Source organism: Glandiceps talaboti, chromosome 10 (assembly GCF_964340395.1).
Source record: "Glandiceps talaboti chromosome 10, keGlaTala1.1, whole genome shotgun sequence".
In the NCBI taxonomy this organism is placed as follows: Eukaryota; Metazoa; Hemichordata; class Enteropneusta; family Spengelidae; genus Glandiceps; species Glandiceps talaboti.
This window is the reverse complement of record NC_135558.1, coordinates 14,344,766-14,365,208: the sequence shown is the minus strand read 5'-3', so window position 1 is coordinate 14,365,208 and position 20,443 is coordinate 14,344,766. Positions and strand designations below refer to the sequence as shown.

The 20,443-nt window shown below is 35.9% G+C and overlaps 2 protein-coding genes across 6 annotated transcripts in view; both read left to right on the top strand.

Moving 5' to 3' along the window:
• LOC144441436 (TNF receptor-associated factor 2-like) overlaps positions 1-6,450 on the top strand; it is a 311,144-nt gene extending 304,694 nt beyond the window's left edge. For 3 of the 4 annotated variants that reach the window (XM_078131007.1, XM_078131008.1, XM_078131009.1), the window contains exons 6-8: positions 53-127; positions 3,560-3,646; positions 4,052-6,450. In XM_078131007.1, the coding sequence (XP_077987133.1) occupies positions 53-127; positions 3,560-3,646; positions 4,052-5,077 (1,188 nt within the window). In that variant the 3' untranslated portion in view covers positions 5,078-6,450. The remainder of the gene's footprint in view (positions 1-52; positions 128-3,559; positions 3,647-4,051) is intronic. The other variant, XM_078131006.1, reaches the window with a different exon arrangement.
• A 1,294-nt stretch (positions 6,451-7,744) lies between these two features.
• On the top strand, positions 7,745-19,470 carry LOC144441002 (TNF receptor-associated factor 2-like). Of its 2 annotated transcripts, none has more exons than XM_078130506.1 (9): positions 7,745-7,902; positions 9,382-9,521; positions 10,010-10,185; positions 11,144-11,216; positions 11,702-11,803; positions 15,825-15,989; positions 16,292-16,366; positions 16,874-16,960; positions 17,379-19,470. In XM_078130506.1, the coding sequence occupies exons 3-9, from the start codon at positions 10,037-10,039 to the stop codon at positions 18,402-18,404; spliced, it is 1,677 nt and encodes a 558-aa protein (XP_077986632.1). In that variant the 5' UTR covers positions 7,745-7,902; positions 9,382-9,521; positions 10,010-10,036; the 3' UTR covers positions 18,405-19,470. The 2 variants fall into 2 exon arrangements, with proteins under 2 accessions (XP_077986632.1, XP_077986633.1); XM_078130507.1 differs by having other exon boundaries at positions 7,746-7,902; positions 11,147-11,216.
• Positions 19,471-20,443: the final 973 nt, after the last annotated feature.

The window sequence follows — 20,443 nt, the reverse complement described above, 5'->3', positions numbered from 1 at the left end:
TAGTATTTCTGAGAATCACTGAACTTATTCCAATATGATTTCTTGCTCATAGGACCACTACTCATGTTGTCCGAAGTACCCAATAAAATGCCAATATTGTGGACGAGAAGATATTGCCAGGGCACAGGTAAGGGACCGGACAGAATTTACGGCAGGGGGGGGGGGGGGGGGCCTGGGGAGAAATTATCTCTGACTTGGTTTTTTTCCTGGCCCCCCCCCATCCACTGTGACCAAAATTTCACAGCCCCCCCTTTCAAAAGTATAAAAATTTCATGGCCCCCCCCAAAAAAAAAAGAAAAAAGAAAAAAAAAGTGCACAATATCCTGCCCCCTACAATAACTAAAAAGAGTACAAATTTTTTTGTTACTGTAGCACAACTGTAATATTTCTTTTGGTACGACTATTATGTTACTATTTCAGCCCAAACAACTTAGTAGTTGTAGAGGAAGTTTTTTAGAAAACAAAACAAAATAAAACATTTTGACTATACATGTAATCATACACATGTGGTATAATCTTGTTTATTTCCCAACTAGACACCATAAGTAGTCATCACTTAATACCAAGGCATTTGATGTGGTGGTTTTAACTGTCATTCACTGATACATACACAGAAACACAGACACAGAGTAAACACACATTCACATGCGTGATTTGTGAAAAACTGTAGTGGGGACATTTGTTGGGAGTATCTAAGGACATCACATCACCTACATAGTGTATTCAAATATCTATTTATACTCATAACACAATAACTATCTAATGTCAGACATTTGTGGTAGTCATGAAGTGCTAGCAAACTAAGGATTTTATGCACACTTAGGTCTGAAAAATATAGCTTGCACTTTCCTACACCAAATGCATTACCAATACACATGTAAATGTAAGACATTTGTGACTTCATGAAAGTGCAAAGAAATTCAGAATGTTGTGGAATGCTTAGATGTAATCAATATGCTTTCAGTTCCAAAACCATACATATTTAAACCTATAGTGTCAGGCATTTGTGACTTCATGATGGGGACAGCAAATTCAGAATTGTATTCAATACACTGTACAGTGATCAGATGAGTATTACTCACAGTTTTCTAAACCTTCACATTAAGCTTGAAGTGCAGTGCAGGGCCGTAGCCTGACCAAATTGCCGAGGGGGACAGAACTTTGTGTTGGTGCAATCATGCATTTAAAATTTAGAAAAATGCTAATTTACATAAATTTGCTTGTAATTTACATAATACATATTTTAGCATACGCAATTATATATATGTAAGGTCAGAAAAAAATGCTGGTCAACGGGTAACCTAACCCATCACATTGAGTAAGTAGGTCGGTTTCATTTTTTCACAATGCTTGACAAGGATAAAACAAACCATATATAATGACAGCAAAATAATTCAGGTCGAGTTTAGATAGCACTTATTCAGTCATCTTGATACTATCTCATGCAATTTGTCTGCATAGCTACATTTAGGAAATGTACACAATTTATGGTTAAACAAATGGTGTAGTTCCCTCTCTTCTCAAAAAATGTTAAGCCCCACCAATTGAAACTCAAGCATTATTTTAGCCACCCCTTCTCAGGCTTCTGTCAACTACACCGTGACTACAGTGGAGATATGAAATCATATGGTACAATGATGCATTGGAAGAAGACAACTCCAAAGGTGAAAAAAAATTGAAAATAAGACAGTGTAGGAGGCCATTTAAAGGCATAAAATATCAAACCATAGACATAATAAAATACCAGAATTGAAACAATTATGCTATGTATTACACATTATCTGGAAGTGTATTTTGTTGTGGCAAAGCTGAAAGATATTATGCGGATGTGCACATGGTAAATGACTTCTCCTGAAGTTTAATTTCCTTCCAAAAAATCCCGAAAAAGAATTTCAAGACTTTCAGACTTTTGATGGTCGTAAACTTTTGTTCAATTCTTTTTAGTGCACCTTGGATATTTAATCTCAATTCATGCTTGTATGCAACATCAGAGCCAAGTAGACCACTGTATAAGATATTATATAATTTGGAATAGACTCAAATGTATATTGTTACATGTACTAGTCAGAAAATATAAAGAAATATCCTTTTAGCCATGAGTCAGTGTACAGTCACTTTAGTGAACTATCCATTGAAATCGCGCATGCTAGGAATCGCCACGACGTAAATAACGATTTTAATAGCTCTATTCAAAAAGTAGCTTTTTTTCTTGCTTTTTTCCCCCAAAATCTCAGGAGGGGCAGCTGCCCCCCTTGCCCCCCCCCCCGCAGGCTACGGTACTGCAGTGTCAATGATGAATAGCCTTTGCAATACAATCCCTTTATTCATAATCTTGAATTTATATAAAGGCAAGTTTCCATGATCCAGCCAGTCTACCAGATCTAGTTTGAACAATAAGGGAGCCATCCTGGTCTTTTTGATGGCTAGACTCATTTGATTCGCTGTCACTCTCACTGTCACTGTCACTAGTACTTGATGTATACCTACCATGTAGTGTAGTTTAATCACATAAATTACAGGTCCTATGCTAGTATATTACCATATATATATATATATATATATATATATATATATATATATATATATATATATATATATATATATATATATATATATATATATATATATATATATATATATATATAGCATAGGACCTGTAATTTATGTGATATATATATATATACATATGTATCCTTGATGGTAATTATACACTGAACCTGTTTCCACAGTGCTAAAATGTATGTATGTATGTATGTATGTATGTATGTATGTATGTATGTATGTATGTATGTATGTATGTATGTATGTATACATATGTGTGTGTGTAAGTGTGTGTGTGTGTGTGTGTGAACAGCTTGGAGTATATAAGAGTGATTCAGGGTGTATCAAATTAATCTTGAGTAGTGTTTTTATGCTTCACTAAATAGGTACATACAAACGTACACACTTCCATGTTAATACATAAATGGAAGTGTAGACATTCAATATTAAAGGCGATATCAAGTGCTATCTCATGCAATGCTAAATTTTCTAACATATAATTTTTTTCAATGACAAAATATTTTGCGGCCCCCCCTTTCAAACCATGAGAATTTTCATGGCCCCCCCCTTCAAGCCTCCCATTTTTTTCATGGCCCCCCCAATTTCTCCCCAGGCCCCCCCCCCCCCCTGCCGTAAATTCTGTCCGGTCCCTAAGATATCAAGTAATACAATCTCAGTTAACACTTTTCCGAGTTGATTAAGTACTTTATAATGTAAGAGTTGGAGTAAATGTTTGCCATATTTGGTACACGTATGGTACGATTGAACTGGGGATAGGGAAGTGTTGAAATCACTAGCTGTTGTGTACTGCCATGTCTTCATCATTATTACTTACCCGAGTTTTGTAGATTTCAATTTCATTTATTGTTGTTGTTGTTGTTGTTGTTGTTGTTGTTGTTGTTGTTGTTGATGATGATGATGATGATGATGATGGTGGTGGTGGTGGTGGTGGTGGTGGTGGTGGTGGTGGTGGTGTTCTAACGACTAATAAAACATTCATTTGTTTTCTTTATTTCAGTTACAAAACCACGTTGATCCCGAGAATGGTGACTGCCCCAAGAAATTGCTTCCATGTAAATACCAGGCTGTTGGATGTAAGGAAAAGGTAAGAATGATACTATTTTATTTAGTCTCAATTATAATTTAAAGTGAGAAATCCACCACAGGATACTACACATTAGTCTCAGTTCACCAGGCTTTGGTCGTTGGGGGCTAAATACATCCACCAGTACAGAGCCCCCAACGACAAAGGTCTGGGTAATAACAAAACACAGAGTTTATAGATCACAAGCCATATCCGCACATCGGTGAGAGGAATTGGGTGGTGTCATTTTTACGGCAAAATGTTGACGTTGTGCGCCAACACGATTTTGATAAACGAATGTGTACTGAAGTTTTATGATTTTGCTATATCCATACAAGTCATGTGATAGCGTTGTAACAATTCGAATGTAAATCTTGAAATGTGATTTCAAACTTACGATGTGTCATTTTATTTTGACAAAACTAGGTTGAAGAGGGACAGGCAAAAGAACACGACAAGAAATTCCTTGGAGAACATCTATTGATGTTACTGCAAACTTTGATTCCTTTTCTGACAATGGTACAAAACATAAAAGACGACGATGACGACATTGAAGATGTCAGAAAAATGGTAGCAGAACAAGATAAGAAGATCGAGAGTCTTACATCCGGGTCTCTAAATCTGGAAAAGTTGGTGAAACAACTACAAGACGAGTCAACGAAAGGTTTAAGTGGGATAAACGGCTTTTCGAAAGACGGTCTGCACGCGTCTCTTGAAAAAGTAAGCAAGTTAGTAGATGACTTGTCTAACAAACAGACTGTATTGAGTACCAAAGTATCTACTTATGAAGGCATCGTAGCAGTATTGAACAACCAAATAGAGAAAGATGCAGAAACGGTACAACGACTAGATGGACAAGGTAAACGAGACAGAGAACTGATCGAGTCATTAGAACGTAAAATCAAGGCACAAGATAGAATCATTGCCTTAAAAGATGTCGCTCTAGCAGAACAAGATCTGAGAATCCAGTCTTTGGAAATGGCATCTTATGATGGCACACTTCTTTGGAAAATTCCAAATTTTGCAAAGAAGCGCCAAGATGCCATTTCTGGGAAAACCCTGTCTATCTATTCTCCTTGCTTCTACACAAGTCGCCATGGTTACAAGATGTGTGCGCGCATCTATCTGAATGGTGATGGCATGGGTAAAGGAAACCACGTTTCTCTTTTCTTTGTCATCATGAAGGGTCCATTTGACGCCCTCCTGAGATGGCCTTTTCGTCAGAAAGTAACCTTGATGTGGTTGGACCAAAATAACCGTGAAGACGTTATTGACGCCTTCCGTCCTGATCCATCGTCAAGTTCATTTAGACGACCTTCTCACGATATGAATGTGGCTAGTGGGTGTCCATTGTTTATGCCACTATCTCAACTAGATAGCCCACACCATGCTTACGTTAAAGATGACGTTGCTTTCGTGAAGTTCATGGTCGATACAAGTGACCTTGCTTAACCCTGGTGTTTAAATTTTTTAATTTCCCCTCGTGGGATGAATAAAGTAATTCTGATTCTGATTCTGATTCTAAATGACCTGGTTTAGTCCAGCCCTTGGTGGTTAAAGGGTCACGATCGGTACTTGCGCATGCGCAAAATGATCGGTTTTAACCACATGTAATACGGGTTTGGACGTGAGCTGCAGACATTGTATATGTAAAGCAGTAGAGTTACTTTCCGAGTGTGTAGAACTGGATAGAACGTCGATCCATTACATTGTATTTACACGTTGACCTAATGGCTGTTATTATTCTGATACTAGTAAGATTGCTTGGTAATTGCGCCAGAAATACCCAGCTTCGACTTCACGTTCTCACATACAAGACTGTGACGTTCGTAACCCTTTAAACCAGTAGTATACAGTGATTGGCAGAAAATTGGCATCACAGTAATTAAAGTTTTAGTACTGAGCCTTATAGCGTTTTATTGATTGAGAAATGGTAAAAAAATACTTACATTATTTTTCAAGAATGTATAATTAGAAAGATCATTGCGCCACACTAAAAAGACAATATACTTGGATAATCTAGAACTTCAAACCCCCAAAAATGCAGCAAAGGTAAACTAACTCCATAGTTTATTATAACATTTACATGAAACTTTTGTTTGACTATATTTACATCATGATGATACTTTGGTGCTTGATAAGGTGTTATACTGTGTGTAAAGAAATATTGACACACAAAACAAACACATATATACACACACACACACACACAAACAAGCAAACAAACAAACAGACAGACAGCTAAAGAAGAGTGTACACGTCATATTCATTTGAAAGCATGTTTATTATAATATATTCAAAAATATTTAAATTATTTAAAGAAGAGTGTACACGTCATGTTTATTTGAATTTATATTTATTATAATATATTCGGTTAAATTATTTTTACAGGTTTTCAATTTCAAAGCGTATTTAAACAACTAATCCTTCTTATACATTGAATTTTCTATATCTAACTTATCAAATATGTTTTCCAAAGAGGAATTTACATCATGGTAGTTTTGAGCTTATTGTCTACTTATGTACACCTTTAAGGTTATTATATCGACAAAGAAGCTGCTCTTCACACTTTTGTAAATGTAAGTCTTGGTTTCTTTAAAATTATACATTTGACTTATGTGTTAATCTGTTTATTCAGTTACTAACTTTAGTACCCGGTTAATTGTATTTTTTATCACTGGGAATGTGGGTATAACATGCAATTCTGTTACAGATGAACAGCCTTAGTTTTAACTTAGTAAAGTAATATATTTAATATGTAACTATATTTTGAAAAGCTATATTTTATGAGCGTGTATTGGTCTCCGACATGTATTTTCAAGGTAATGATCGATATTATTCAATAAATTATATTATATCAAATCCATAAATCGTGAAATGTACTTCTATTACATTATTGCATGAGTATGACAAGGATTGTGTGTGACTATTTCATTGGTGGGGATAAGACACCTTGATGAGATATTGTTGGAGACTCTAAAGTCGTTTCCCACCACTCAATCTCGCATACAACTCTATAACACACCAGGATCGATCCGATGATTCTTGTTCCGCAAGTTGGCAATTACCTCATACAGATCGATATTTGGGTTTGCCAGAATCACATCTCATATCAAGTAGATTGAAGACTTAAATCTTGATGACTTTACAGAACAATGAAATCATACGATTATATTATAAAAGTTACATCACGTCACGTCACGTTACGTCATATTAACTTGCTGACGCTTCAGTCGTACCGGGTAGAAACCTGTTACCCATCATAAATCTGTCATTATATGCCCAATTACATGATCGTGTCCTATATGTAGGATTACTTGACACTAGCCAGGATTGCGAGAATAGTACAGTTTAAATCCAGATATTACAATATTTCCAATTGTAACATTATGTATACATCACTGAGAACATTTGTCAGGATCGTACACTAGACTAGTACAGATCGAACTATTTCTGTGGCCCTCACCAGATATATTATCCCGTCAACCCCCTTTTTGAAAAGTCCATAATTGTTGTTCTTCTGTTTTGTATCTGGTGAATAAAAAATTCAATTCAATTTAATTCAAATACCTTATCTTGATCTATTTTGTCACACAGTTATCAACATCAGCAAAATTTGAGGAATGAAAAATGCACAAGGTACGTGACAACATTTGAAACAGTTGTAAATTGGGGGACTTTGACCAGACGTGGTTTAGTTACAGACCACGTTGGCATCAAGACTAGAGCCTATATTTCCCATCACCGCAAAATTTGAAATGAAATAAATATGGATAGCTAGGTCGGTTGAACAGCTATTTTTTCCCTGGTCAATATACCCAGATAATTCACTGCAAACGCAGTAGCCTACTATAATGAGATAACCACATATTGTGTCAATGACTCCCGCGACCCTGCCCTACTTTTAAAATATTCATTGACGTCGATGCTGTCCTTCCAAACGTAATAACATAAAACATAATAGTACAAAACATTTAGTCGAATTGAAACAAATCGGATATCACAATTCGACGTGCCGAGTGCTTTCGCAACGTAAACAAGATGTACCTTATTTCAGGATTTACGTATGTCTTACGTGACTCGGCAAAGTCACAAATTCCATGTCCCCTTTACATGGCATGCTATTGGTATAGCAATAGTACAGTTATTTAGCTGTTTACGTCTTCGATTGCCACATTACGGGTGTGAAGTATCAGTGTATCTGTATGTTTATTTGGTAGTCAAGGTCATACTCCAAGTACAGAAACGACATCATATATGTTCATTGCTGAAATAAGGTACATGTATTGTGTACAACACACACGTCAAGACTTTGGTATGTCGCTGCTAAATGTTGGTATGTGTGTTGTAATATATTACATGCCGTCTGCCCTCGTTCGTATTTGATATGGTATTGAATGCATCAACGGCATCCAGTGTGTACGCAAGTCTTATTGGTGCTAATGACATCTGAGCAACAAGAATGTTGCCTCATAAGAGAGCTTATAATATGTGGACTTCATCATGCATGTGTGACAAGTTTTTTCCACTGAGTTGTAAATCATCAATCTTATAATAGGTATTGGGGCCTATGACATGCCATGGTAGGACTAATGTCATATGACTGGTGTAGAGTATTAGTGTTTATACAGGATGCCTGTTTTAGAGTTAAACACAGAACTGCCCTATATAGAGAGGATTATTGCTAATCTATGCAAATGCGGGAAATTCAAACTGCTCTACAGAGCATTTTTCTGTACTCCGAGAAACACACAGGTCATGAATTATGTGCAAATTGTTTGTGAACGTCGTAGGATGGTAACCTGATACACAAATTCGTTGAAAATCAATCAGGTTGTATCATAGAATGTAAAAACTTTCAAAATGAGACAAATTCTCCTGCAAACAGCTGTTTAGATTGTGTAGAATTATTCAAATTGCGCATTTGCATGTGAACAACCCTGAGCGAATGTTTAAATTTTGGTGATTACTTGCCAGTGAGTCACCACAAGTTCTCCACCTCAAAAACATAGTCATATAGGGTGCCAGACACAGGCAGTCATGCCTTTAAATGGTACGATATTATCAATTTCCGACCCCACCCCCACCCCTCCCCCGCCACATTCATAAGCCAAGGTATTGATAAATTATTAAGTGTTATAATATTCCTATATTTTAATATTGCTTATGGGTGAATATATGTACAGTCTGTACATTATCTCAAAAGTAAACAATTATACTGCAAAACATGTTTTTTAACCTTGCTACTGATCTACAGATATAAAAAAATGCGAACTTAAAAACAAAAACACATGAGAGCTTTTTCTTAAGGGGATAAACCATTTTATTTCGAGGGGGTCTGGGGGGATTTGGACCCAACGACAATTTTTCCAAGAGCAACTAGAGAGCAGTTTTCTTCTTCTAATACATGCTTTAAATTTGACCATTGCCCTCACGACGCGTCGTGTCGCATGGGGAGTTACTGACAACCCTAGTCCGGTGTCTGCCAATCAACATTCCAAAAGTAGCAAGTAAAATTATTTTTCCCCGACATTTTTTTCAGCTGCCTACCCTCGAAATCAAATGGTTTACCCTAAATGACCTTTTCACCTTTCTGAAGACACAACACGCTCACATAAACACAGAGCATAAACACACATACATATACACACGCACGCACACACACACACACACACACACACACACACACACACACACACACACACACACACACACACAGTTTGTGATTATTTCCATCATGTTTTCCAAATACCCAGGAAGAGCTGAATCACCATGCGTAAACATATTGAATTTATAAAGAACTTCCGGTGACGTCATACTTCAAGCTTCACCTCATATAAACTCTGTCACTGCATAATAGCACATTCACTACACTAAGCATAGGAGCTAGTAAAAGGTAGGTACTAATCTATGTGTCTTAATTTCAAGCTGTAAAACGATCTATTTTACAAGACAGTCTATTCCGCACAACTATTATCGGAGAAAGCTTATTATGAAACAAAAGAAATGTGTATCTCAAAGATGTGCTCCCCTGCCCTCTGTTTTGTGAGATTTCTACTATAATTGACCAAATAAGGAGAGGAGGCAGGAAATGTCATCATCCCTTGTTTTCTGATGAAGATCAATTCTACCAGGAGACCATTGCCTTGGTGATACCACAGGGTGACCAGGTTTAAATGTGAATGAGGATGTATATAATGTGAAAAGAAGAGATTGTATAATGCATATCATCAGGTCATCACCACAAAAGAGAGCCATGGTATTATGCAACTCAGCGCTAACGCGCCTAGCTGAACTTATTCGGCTGACGACTGAAAGACAAAAATAATTGGATTTCCGATTTTTCACAATAATATTCCTTGTTTTCTTTACGTTGTATATTAGTCGCATACTATAACAGAACCTGTGAAAATGAATGGTTATTCTAAAGACCTGTTTAGAGATACTCATCTTGAATCGAAGTTCCTGTGTAATCACTGCTTAAAAGTATTAAAAGACCCCGTTCAAACCTTCTGTGGCCATCGATTCTGTAGAAAATGTTTGGAACAAATGTTAACAAGGTAATTACGCTGGTTCTTAGTCCAGTTGCCAGGGGTGTTTTTTTTGTGTTTTTTTTGTTTGTTTGTTTGTTTGTTGTTGTTGTTTTTTTGGGGGGGTTAACCTTGCAATGTGAGTTATATGATAGTTTTTTGCAGATTCCACCTCAGAAAGGTGTCCTGTTAGCATATCTGACGGGTGCCACTTGCGCACCCCTGGGCATTTTGTTATATCGCGAGAAAACCGAAATACCATGTATTGCTATGGGTAAACAAATATTTTGGTAGGCTTAATACTTACTGCCTATACAACCATGTCAAAGTTACTTAAACGTTATATTTACATGTTACACACTGTATATTATGAATAATCAGTCAATTACAAATATTTTGTCAAAAGTTTTGGATAATAAAATATCATAATTAGGCCAAAGGTCAACAAAATGTCGCCATTTTCAGTTATTATGACTTATAGGTAGTGGATGTGTTTTTAGTGTATCGTGTGGGTACATCCATGTATCATATAAATTTTATTTATCAAATCAGGTTATGACACCAGTTACACATTATAAGTCATACTGATATTTTGTCTCTAAAACTTAATAATGTAAGTATTTTGTTGAAATTCGTACATATCATAAATCATGATCGGATAACTTAATTAGGAAAAAGTGAACATTATGTGTTGATTTAGTGATCATAATACATCCACAACAAATCTTGAGCCAATGTTTTTGAATATAAAAAAAATGTTTTGAACTTCAAACGTTGTATAAATTAGACCATTTTGACCACTTTACACCCTGAAAGCGGAAGTAATGATATGCATAAATTAAAAAAAATACATATATATTCAGTTTGGGGGACAAAATATCAGTATGACACAGCTTATAATGTGTAACTGGTGTCATGCTCTTTCAATTTCGTTTCCATATCTATGTATGCTTTGAAATTATATTTGACGGGAATTATCTTTTGACAGCAGTAAAGACAACATACAATGCAAAGCATGCCGGGAAGAAGAAAATCTCGACTCAATATTGAGTTTAGAAGAAGTGAGTATATATATGTAGATAGACTGATTTAACCAAACACAGAGATAGACATACTCACACACCACAGATCCTAAGCGAAAGGTCTATGCGCATGCACTCACCCATTCACTCACACACACACACACACACGCACATACATACATACATACATACATACATACATACATACATACATACATACATACATACATACATACATAAACACTGCTTCCCTCCCTCATTCACTCACTCGCTCGCTCGCTCGCTCGCTCGCAAACAAATAAAACCCATTTACTCTCAGGACAGCTAAATTACATATTTTGATAATAAATGATGAATTTTGTCAAAGATTTGCGAATCCCTTTGCTGAAAGTTCAATGAGGCCCATGAAATGTTCAGTATTTATAATACAAAACTCAGACCACTATAGCAAAATGACAGTAGTAAGTGTAAGGAAAAGGAATCCGAAAGTTGCTTACGCTAGTCTCTTACATGTATCTTAACAGACAAACAACGACAGAGCTATACTTCGAGAATTGAACAGTCGACAAGTACGATGCCCTAAAAACGGATGTGACTGGAGTGGACTATATAAAAAATATGATCAGGTATGTTGTATATTTAGAAGTATGATATCGTCGACTGACATCATTACACCCAACAGGAATGACTCATATCCATCCTTCCCCGAGGATATCTATCAGACATCTACAACTCATCAACTTTAAACCTACGCTGATCGTCACAGATGACTAACTTTATGTTATGTGCAATACCTTTCGTTATGTTATAGCCTTGTCTCTCTGTCTGTCAGTCAGTCTGTCTGTTTGTTTGTTTGTCTCTGTGGACACGATATCTAAAAAAAACATACTGCATCAGTTCTAATTAAATCACAGGGGTCAGCGAGCATGTAATTGATTGATTGATTGATCGCCGATCGGTCGATTTATTGATTGGTGTATTATTTGGTTGAAAGATTGATTGATTGAATGGTCAATTTTTGTGGTGCAATATAACTTATTTTGTGTGTGACATTGTTCAATTGACTCATTGAGTTTTTATAATAAGTGATGTAAAACTTTTTTTTCTTTCCCTGTCTACTTTGCTCTCTTTCAGCTGTATGAAATTCTTTCTTTATTGACTAAATAAAGATGCCTTGTCCATTTTTCTCCTCATATCTAAATTAGAACATCCCTAACATTATAGTTGGCAAGAGATCACTTACATTAACCATTTGTTATCTCTTATCTTCCGGGAGATTATAACACTCATTTTTGCATTAACTAGTAAAAAGACAGTTTCCCACTAGTGTGTGCATGATTGCCTGTTTGTCCGGTATAATAATCTCCCAGAAGATTAGACATACAGCAAATATTCGCGGTAACTGAATCATGCTAACTAAGAGATTAGGGGTGTTTTAATTTAGATAAGAGGAGAAGAATGGACAAGATGTCTTTACTTAGTCAGTAAAGAGGGAATTATATACAATTGAAAGAGAGCAAAGTAGCCAATGAAAGAAGGAAAGGGTTTTATATCATCTAAAAAGATGAGTTGATTGATCAATATCACACACACAATAAGTTATATTACACCATAAAAATGTATCATTCAATCGACCAATCATTCAATCAACCAAATAGTAAATAAATCAATACATTGATCAATTGATTAATCATTCAATTATATGCTCACTGGCCCCTATGGTGAACTCTTATACACATCCCTCTATGTGGATGACATGAATTTATCACGTTTTGGTAAACGTGCAATATTTATTAATGAATTTCCTGTAATCAGGATATATCCCAAGGATACAGATACATATAATTTGAAACATACATTGGGAAAATATACTGCACGGGTCCTATAAAACTGTATCTATCAGACATCTACAACTCATCAACTCTAAACCTAACCTGATCGTCACAGATGACTAACTTTATGTTATATGTAATACCTTCCGTTATGTTATAGCCTTATCTCTCTGTCTGTCAGTCAGTCTGTCTGTTTGTTTGTCTCTGAGGACACGATATCTAATTAAAAAAACATACTGCATCAGTTCTAATTAAATCACAGGGGTCAGCGAGCATGTAATTGATTGATTGGTTGATTGCTTGATTGATCGCCAATCGGTCGATTTATTGATTGGTGTATTATTTGGTTGAAAGATTGATTGATTGAATGGTCAATTTTTGTGGTGCAATATAACTTATTTTGTGTGTGACATTGTTCAATTGACTCATTGAGTTTTTATAATAAGTGATGTAAAACTTTTTTTTCTTTCCCTGTCTACTTTGCTCTCTTTCAGCTGTATGAAATTCTTTCTTTATTGACTAAATAAAGATGCCTTGTTCATTTTCTCCTCATATCTAAATTAAAACATCTCTAACATTATAGTTGGCAAGAGATCACTTACATTAACCATTTTTTGTACACCGGCGTGGGCGTTACTTGTCAAGCGACAGTGACTAATCGGGCGATCAGCCAATCAGGTGTCCTCAAACTTCCCGCTTCAAAATCCAGGGAGCTGAGAATATGATAAATACCATCCGGGTAATGAAAAGTCCATACCCAGAGTATATTAGACAGACATGGTAATAAAAAGTCAACATCCGGAGTATATTTGACTGTGTGCGCAATATACTCCAACAGGAATAAGTTTGTAACGCGAGTTTGTTATCAACCAGAAAGAGCTGTCAAAATGAATGATCGATGGTGGCGAAAGCCCAACGAAATAAACGTCAATAGCTTGTGTGTGTGAACCTTTCAGTAGCTAAGCATGTCTTGTCGAAGTGACGTTTCGCTCAGTTTACATTTATGAACATGGAGAGTGCAGAGAGTATCCAACTTCATTGATGTATGTAATTCTGACTCCAATGTCAAAAATATCCTCTGAGATAATGCACAGTACAGCAGACAATGTATTTGAGAACTTGTAGTGTGAAGTGAGTGTCTAATTTTGTTTGTGTGTGTGTATTAGCTAGAGTGTATACATAGCCCGGAAGATATGCAGACATGCACGATGGCGCAGACACTGTTATTATTATTGTTGTGGTGGTATGATAGCAGTGTATGAGTTATCTCCGGAGTACTAGTATATTGGATTTCGAAACTCAATACACAACAAAGGAAATTAGCCGGTGTACAAAACAGATACAATCCGACCAATATGCGCCTCGCTACCGCTCGACGCATATTGGTCGGATTGTATCTGTTACTTATCTCTTATCTTCCGGGAGATTATAACACTCATATTTGCATTAACTAGTAAAAAGACAGTTTCCCACTAGTGTGTGAATGATTGCCTGTTTGTCCGGTATAATAATCTCCCAGAAGATTAGACATAAAGCAAATTTTCGCGGTAACTGATCCATGCTAATTATGAGATAGGGGGTGTTTTAAGTTAGATAAGAGGAGAAGAATAGACAAAATGTCTTTATTTAGTCAGTAAAGAGAGAAATATATACAATTGAAAGAGAGCAAAGTAGCAGTGAAAGAAGGAACAAGTTTTATATCACCCAAAATGATGAGTCAGTTGATCAATATCAGACACAAAATAAGTTATATTGCACCACAAAAATGTATCATTCAATCGACCAATCATTCAATCAACCAAATAGTAAATAAATCAATACATTGATCAATCGATCGATCATTCAATTATATGCTCACTGGCCCCTATGGTGAAATCTTATACACATCCCTCTAAGTGGATGACATGAATTTATCACGTTTTGGTAAAGATGCAATATTTATTAATGAATGTATGCTTAAGTAATGATTTCCTGAAGTCAGGATATATCCCAAGGATACAGATACATATGATTTGAAACATACATTAGGAAAATAAACTGCACGAGTCCTATAAAACTGTCTGTTGATGTTGCTTTTAACCTTAATGAATCTTTCACATAATTAAATGTTTTAAGTAATAAGGAAAAAGAAAAATGCAGTCAAAGTGCCCGGTTTTTTTATAAACCTTAATTGCTGGAGTGGTTTGTAGTTTTAATGCGGAACTTGCATAATCAACTATTTTCAGCCAGGTAATTAGGCAATATCTGAAGAATGCAAACTTCGAATTTCACAGGTTAACTAATTGATGATAGCAAAGTGTAGTATCTAATACATCCAGTTTATTATGGTGTTTTTAATTCAACTGAATCATATGCATCATTTATGGAATTTACCAATTAAAAGTTATCTCATTTTTTATATAGATGGCTTAGAATTTCGCATTCTGATAATGCGTCAGAACAACAATGCTTGCATTCAGTTTGCACATTTGCCGGTAGCCAAAGACAATTTATAGTGAGGAATTCACTTTTTAACTTTTTAATTCAAAATGAAAGAAAACGAACCAGCGCAGTTGGTAAATCTGCGTGCAAACGTACACATGGAGTGCACGCTAACCGTCTGTCACATTCTCGCAACTCAGAGCGTATATTTTTGCTGCAGCAACGAAGCGCATCTTGGATGGTGCCGTAAAAGAGGCTATGGTTTACGACGACACTATCACTATAACGGACAGTTGGCGTTGGCAATATCAACAGTTGGCAATACCAACGTCTCTGCTCATTCTTCAGTTTGGATTAATATTTTTATGCATGTATTTATTTTTTGACATTTCAGGACCATGAATCTAGTTGTCCTCTTGCGCTAATTAAGTGTTTGAATACAGGCTGTAAAACTGGTATACGGAGAAAGGACCTTGCTGAACATTTACTGAATGACTGTGTTATGAGACAAGTAGAATGCCAATACTGCAAGGCTGAAATATCATTCAAAGAATTGAAGGTGAGGGTTATAGCTTTTTCTGCTCGTGAGAATACATAACAATATCACCATTCTATGAATAATCACATGATTTGTCACTTTTACCAAACCCTTGTTTGACTTAGTTAGTCCAGAAATCATGTTATATTGACAGTTCAGTGGATACGTGTATACAGACGTTTTAGCTTGTGATATTTTGAAAATGGTTTACCATAAATTCCCGAAAAGACAAAGTATGACCATTTGACCTAATCTGTACGTTTTTGAGTTATAGTACTTCACAGAATCTTTGAACTGTTACAAGTATCATTTTGTACCCATAGGACCACTACTCAGGTTGTCCGAAGTATCCAGTAAAATGCCAGTATTGTGGACGAGAAGATATTGCCAGGGCACAGGTAAGATAAACGATAGAGTCGCAATCAATATCATTCCGAGTTAACCAATCATATGATACGTGCACGAGTTAAATGCGTGTCATATTTGGTACACTTGCGTCATCTGTTTTTGCTATAATCCAACGTATGGTGGGATCAAGAAACCCTGTGACGTACTGGCGACAGGGGGGGTGTTAAAAGCACTTATGTATGTTGCCAATACCTTCATCATTGCGTAAACGAGTCCTAGATACTTAATTTAAATATTGTTGTTGTTCTTGTTAATGATGATGATGATGATGACGTCGATGGCGCGGCGATGATGATGATGATGATGATGATGATGATGATGATGATGATGATGATGATGATGATGATGTTGTTGTTACAGTTCATCAGAAATAAATATGAATTAATCCGTCAAAAAAAGCACTGCCCCCAAATAAAAGTGCTTGTTGTTGTTGCTGCTGCTGGCACCGTCGTCGTTTTACAAATTAATAAACCGTATTTTGTATTTCTTTATCTTAGTTACAAAGCCATGTGCATCCCGAGAACGGCGACTGTCCCAAAAAAATGCTCCCATGTAAATACCAGGCTGTTGGATGTAAGGAAAAGGTAAGAAAAATGTCAAATATTTAGAATGATACTATTCTATTCAGTCTCAATAATAATTCAAAGTGAGAAAATCACAAGAGGATACCACATTTCATACATCAATTCGCTAAGTATGGAGCCCTCAACGACCAGATTTTGGGTAACCGAGACTAGCCCCCTCACAGATTTAACAGATTGCAAGTCATTATTATCCGTACGGGGGTCCGATGGGGGGGGGGGGTGATGACTAAATGTTGACATAGAGCCTAGTTGTTGCTCGTAATCAAGATTTCAATGTATGAAGGCATAATGAAGAGTGGTGATTTGCCATATCCATACAGATCACGTGTGATCGCCTATAGTTAGTAACAATTCGAATGTAAATCTTAAAACGTGATATCAAACGTAGAATGTGTCATTTCCAATTTGACAACAATAGGTTGAAGAGGGAAAGGCGAAAGAACACGACAAGGCATTCCTTGGAGAACACCTGTTGATGTTACTGCAAACTTTGATTCCTTTTCTGACAATGGTACAAAACATGAAAGACGACGATGACGACATTGAAGATGTCAAAAAAATGGTAGCAGAACAAGATAAGAAGATCGAGAGTCTTACATCCGGGTCTCTAAATCTGGAAAAGTTGGTGAAACAACTCCAAGACGAGTCAACGCAATGCTTAAGTGGGATAAACGGCTTTTCGAAAGACGGTCTGCATGCCTCTCTTGAAAAAGTAAGCAAGTTAGTAGATGACTTGTCTAACAAACAGACTGTATTGAGTACCAAAGTTTCTACTTATGAAGGCATCGTAGCAGTATTGAACAACCAAATAGAGAAAGATGCAGAAACGGTACAACGACTAGATGGACAAGGTAAACGAGACAGAGAACTGATCGAGTCATTAGAACGTAAAATCAAGGCACAGGATAGAATTATTGCCTTAAAAGATGTCGCTTTGGCAGAACAAGATCTGAGAATCCAGTCTTTGGAAATGGCATCTTATGATGGCACTCTTCTTTGGAAAATTCCAAATTTTGCAAAGAAGCGCCAAGATGCCATTTCTGGGAAAACCTTGTCTATCTATTCCCCTTGCTGCTACACAAGTCGCCATGGTTACAAGATGTGTGCTCGCATCTATCTCAATGGTGATGGCATGGGTAAAGGAAACCACGTTTCTCTTTTCTTTGTCATCATGAAGGGTCCATTTGACGCCCTCTTGAGATGGCCTTTTCGTCAGAAAGTAACCTTGATGTGGTTGGACCAAAATAACCGTGAAGACGTTATTCACGACTTCCGTCCTGATCCATCGTCAAGTTCATTTAGACGACCTACTCACGATATGAATGTGGCTAGTGGGTGTCCATTGTTTATGCCACTATCTCAACTAGATAGCCCAAACCATGCTTACGTTAAAGATGACGTTGCTTTCGTGAAGTTCATGGTCGATACAAGTGACCTTGCTTAACCCTGGTGTTTAAATGACCTGGTTTATCCCAGCCCTTGGTGGTTAAAGGGTCACGATCGATACTTACGCAGGTGCAAGTTTAACGTCTAAAAATGATCGGTTTTAACCACATGTAATACGGGTTTGGATGAGACCTGCAATCATTGTAAGCTTATAAAGCGATAGAACTATAAATATATGTAATTTCGAGTGGACATTTTCTATTGATAAATGAAACACAATGATTATAATAAGGATTATACACTTCCATTATTCCCATTTAGTGACGTAATGTTCCATGTCAACCACGGTTGATGTCATGGTACAAAGTCTATCCATATTTCACTCAACGTAACTGCGGTGACTTTTCCGATATTCGCATTTAACTGGCCGGCAAATCAATAAAAGTTACAAATGTACGAAACTCTTCAGTGTGACATGCCATTTGCATATGCGTGACCGACGCATGTTTGCATGCCCTGTATCATACACAGTGATTCCAAGTAGAAAATTTGCATATAAATGATCAATTATATTTTAGACACACATAGTTTCTTCTCGTTTGAAATAGGTGGGGAAAAAGCAAAGATTACTTTCCGAGAATATAGAACTGGAAAGAACTTTACAGAAATTAGTGTGAATAATAAACTGGATTTTGAAGTTTCAGAAACTCTGACTAAGTCTACAGTCAAGGTTAACCAATTCCTTGTTTTAAGTTTACAACATTTACATGGACGTTTTGAATATAGACTACATTGTATATTACCATATATGCGAGGAAATTTGGCATAATGATTATTATAACCGTACCTTTATTTGGGCATATTTTTTTATTTATTATATATTCAACTATTTTTTATATATTCAACTATAAAATAACTTTAGGTGATATACTTTTTCAATTTCAAAGTGCATTCTCAAAAAAATGTTTCATCTATGGCTTCGATAGGATTGGTGGTGTCTAAGAGCACTGATCATCAAGTTGAGTCTGTCCAGCGAATCACTAACAAATGTTAGATCAGACTGTAAATAAACATTTACAATACTTTTAATTTTATTAAAACTTATTCCATATATATTATATTTATATTATATTCATGTATACGTTATTTAAAAAATCTTCAGTATTTGTATTTACGTTCTACCATATTATTGCCAGAAATGTCCAAGAATTCAGTGTTGTATATATATATGATTAAACTGGATACTGTAATACACACACATACTGATATATATATATATATATATATATATATATATATATATATATATATATATATATATTTGTGTGTGTGTATGTATGTATGTGTGTGTATGTATGTATGTATGTATGTATGTATGTATGTATGTATGTATGTATGTACATATTCATGTACACTTTTATTTGATAGATCTTCATGTTATTTATCTAAGTTTTACATATTTTGCCACAAATGTCCAAGAATTCACAGTGTTCTACATATATGATTGTCGGGAGGCTTTTAACATTTGTACTTTGGTTTCTCCATTCATCGATTTTTTCTTTGCTGTCTATAGTGTTTTCTTATCGTCCAAACCATAGCTATTGTAATTGGTCAGTTGAGAGCCATATAAGTATAGCAAATATTTTGTTACTTTAATAATTAGCATGTATATTAATGGAAGGGAAAAGACTACATTGTATGTAACAATAATCATAGTTATTTATATCTTAGGTACGTGTACTCAATTCTGAATTTATTCAGTAAAAACTCTCAAATGTTTTAATCGTGCGCGCGTTTTGTCCTATTAAATTGCAACTATCTAAATATGCTTATAACACAGGATGTGGCCTTGTTGGTGTTTCCTCACAGAGTGCTTAAAATAGCGGAAATGATCAAACTTTCTTAGTGATAGTGGTACCTAGTCGTGACATTCGAAACCGGAATACGACAACGACTTCTATATTGTCCTATTTAATAGAGTAACAGTACTTTTTTTCAAAAAACTCGAGTCTGACACTGGTCTAGGCAAACTATTAGAAATATTTTCATGATATAAGGTATTATACATTTGTATTGTATACCCACAAATCCCCCCCC

Excerpts from the sequence above, each read along its gene's own strand:
- LOC144441002 (XM_078130506.1), top strand. The coding sequence starts at position 10,037 with ATGAATGGTTATTCTAAAGACCTGTTTAGAGATACTCATCTTGAATCG. Across the intron at positions 10,186-11,143 it reads TTGGAACAAATGTTAACAAG|CAGTAAAGACAACATACAAT; the intron begins GTAATTACGCTG and ends ATCTTTTGACAG. Across the intron at positions 11,804-15,824 it reads TATATAAAAAATATGATCAG|GACCATGAATCTAGTTGTCC; the intron begins GTATGTTGTATA and ends TTGACATTTCAG.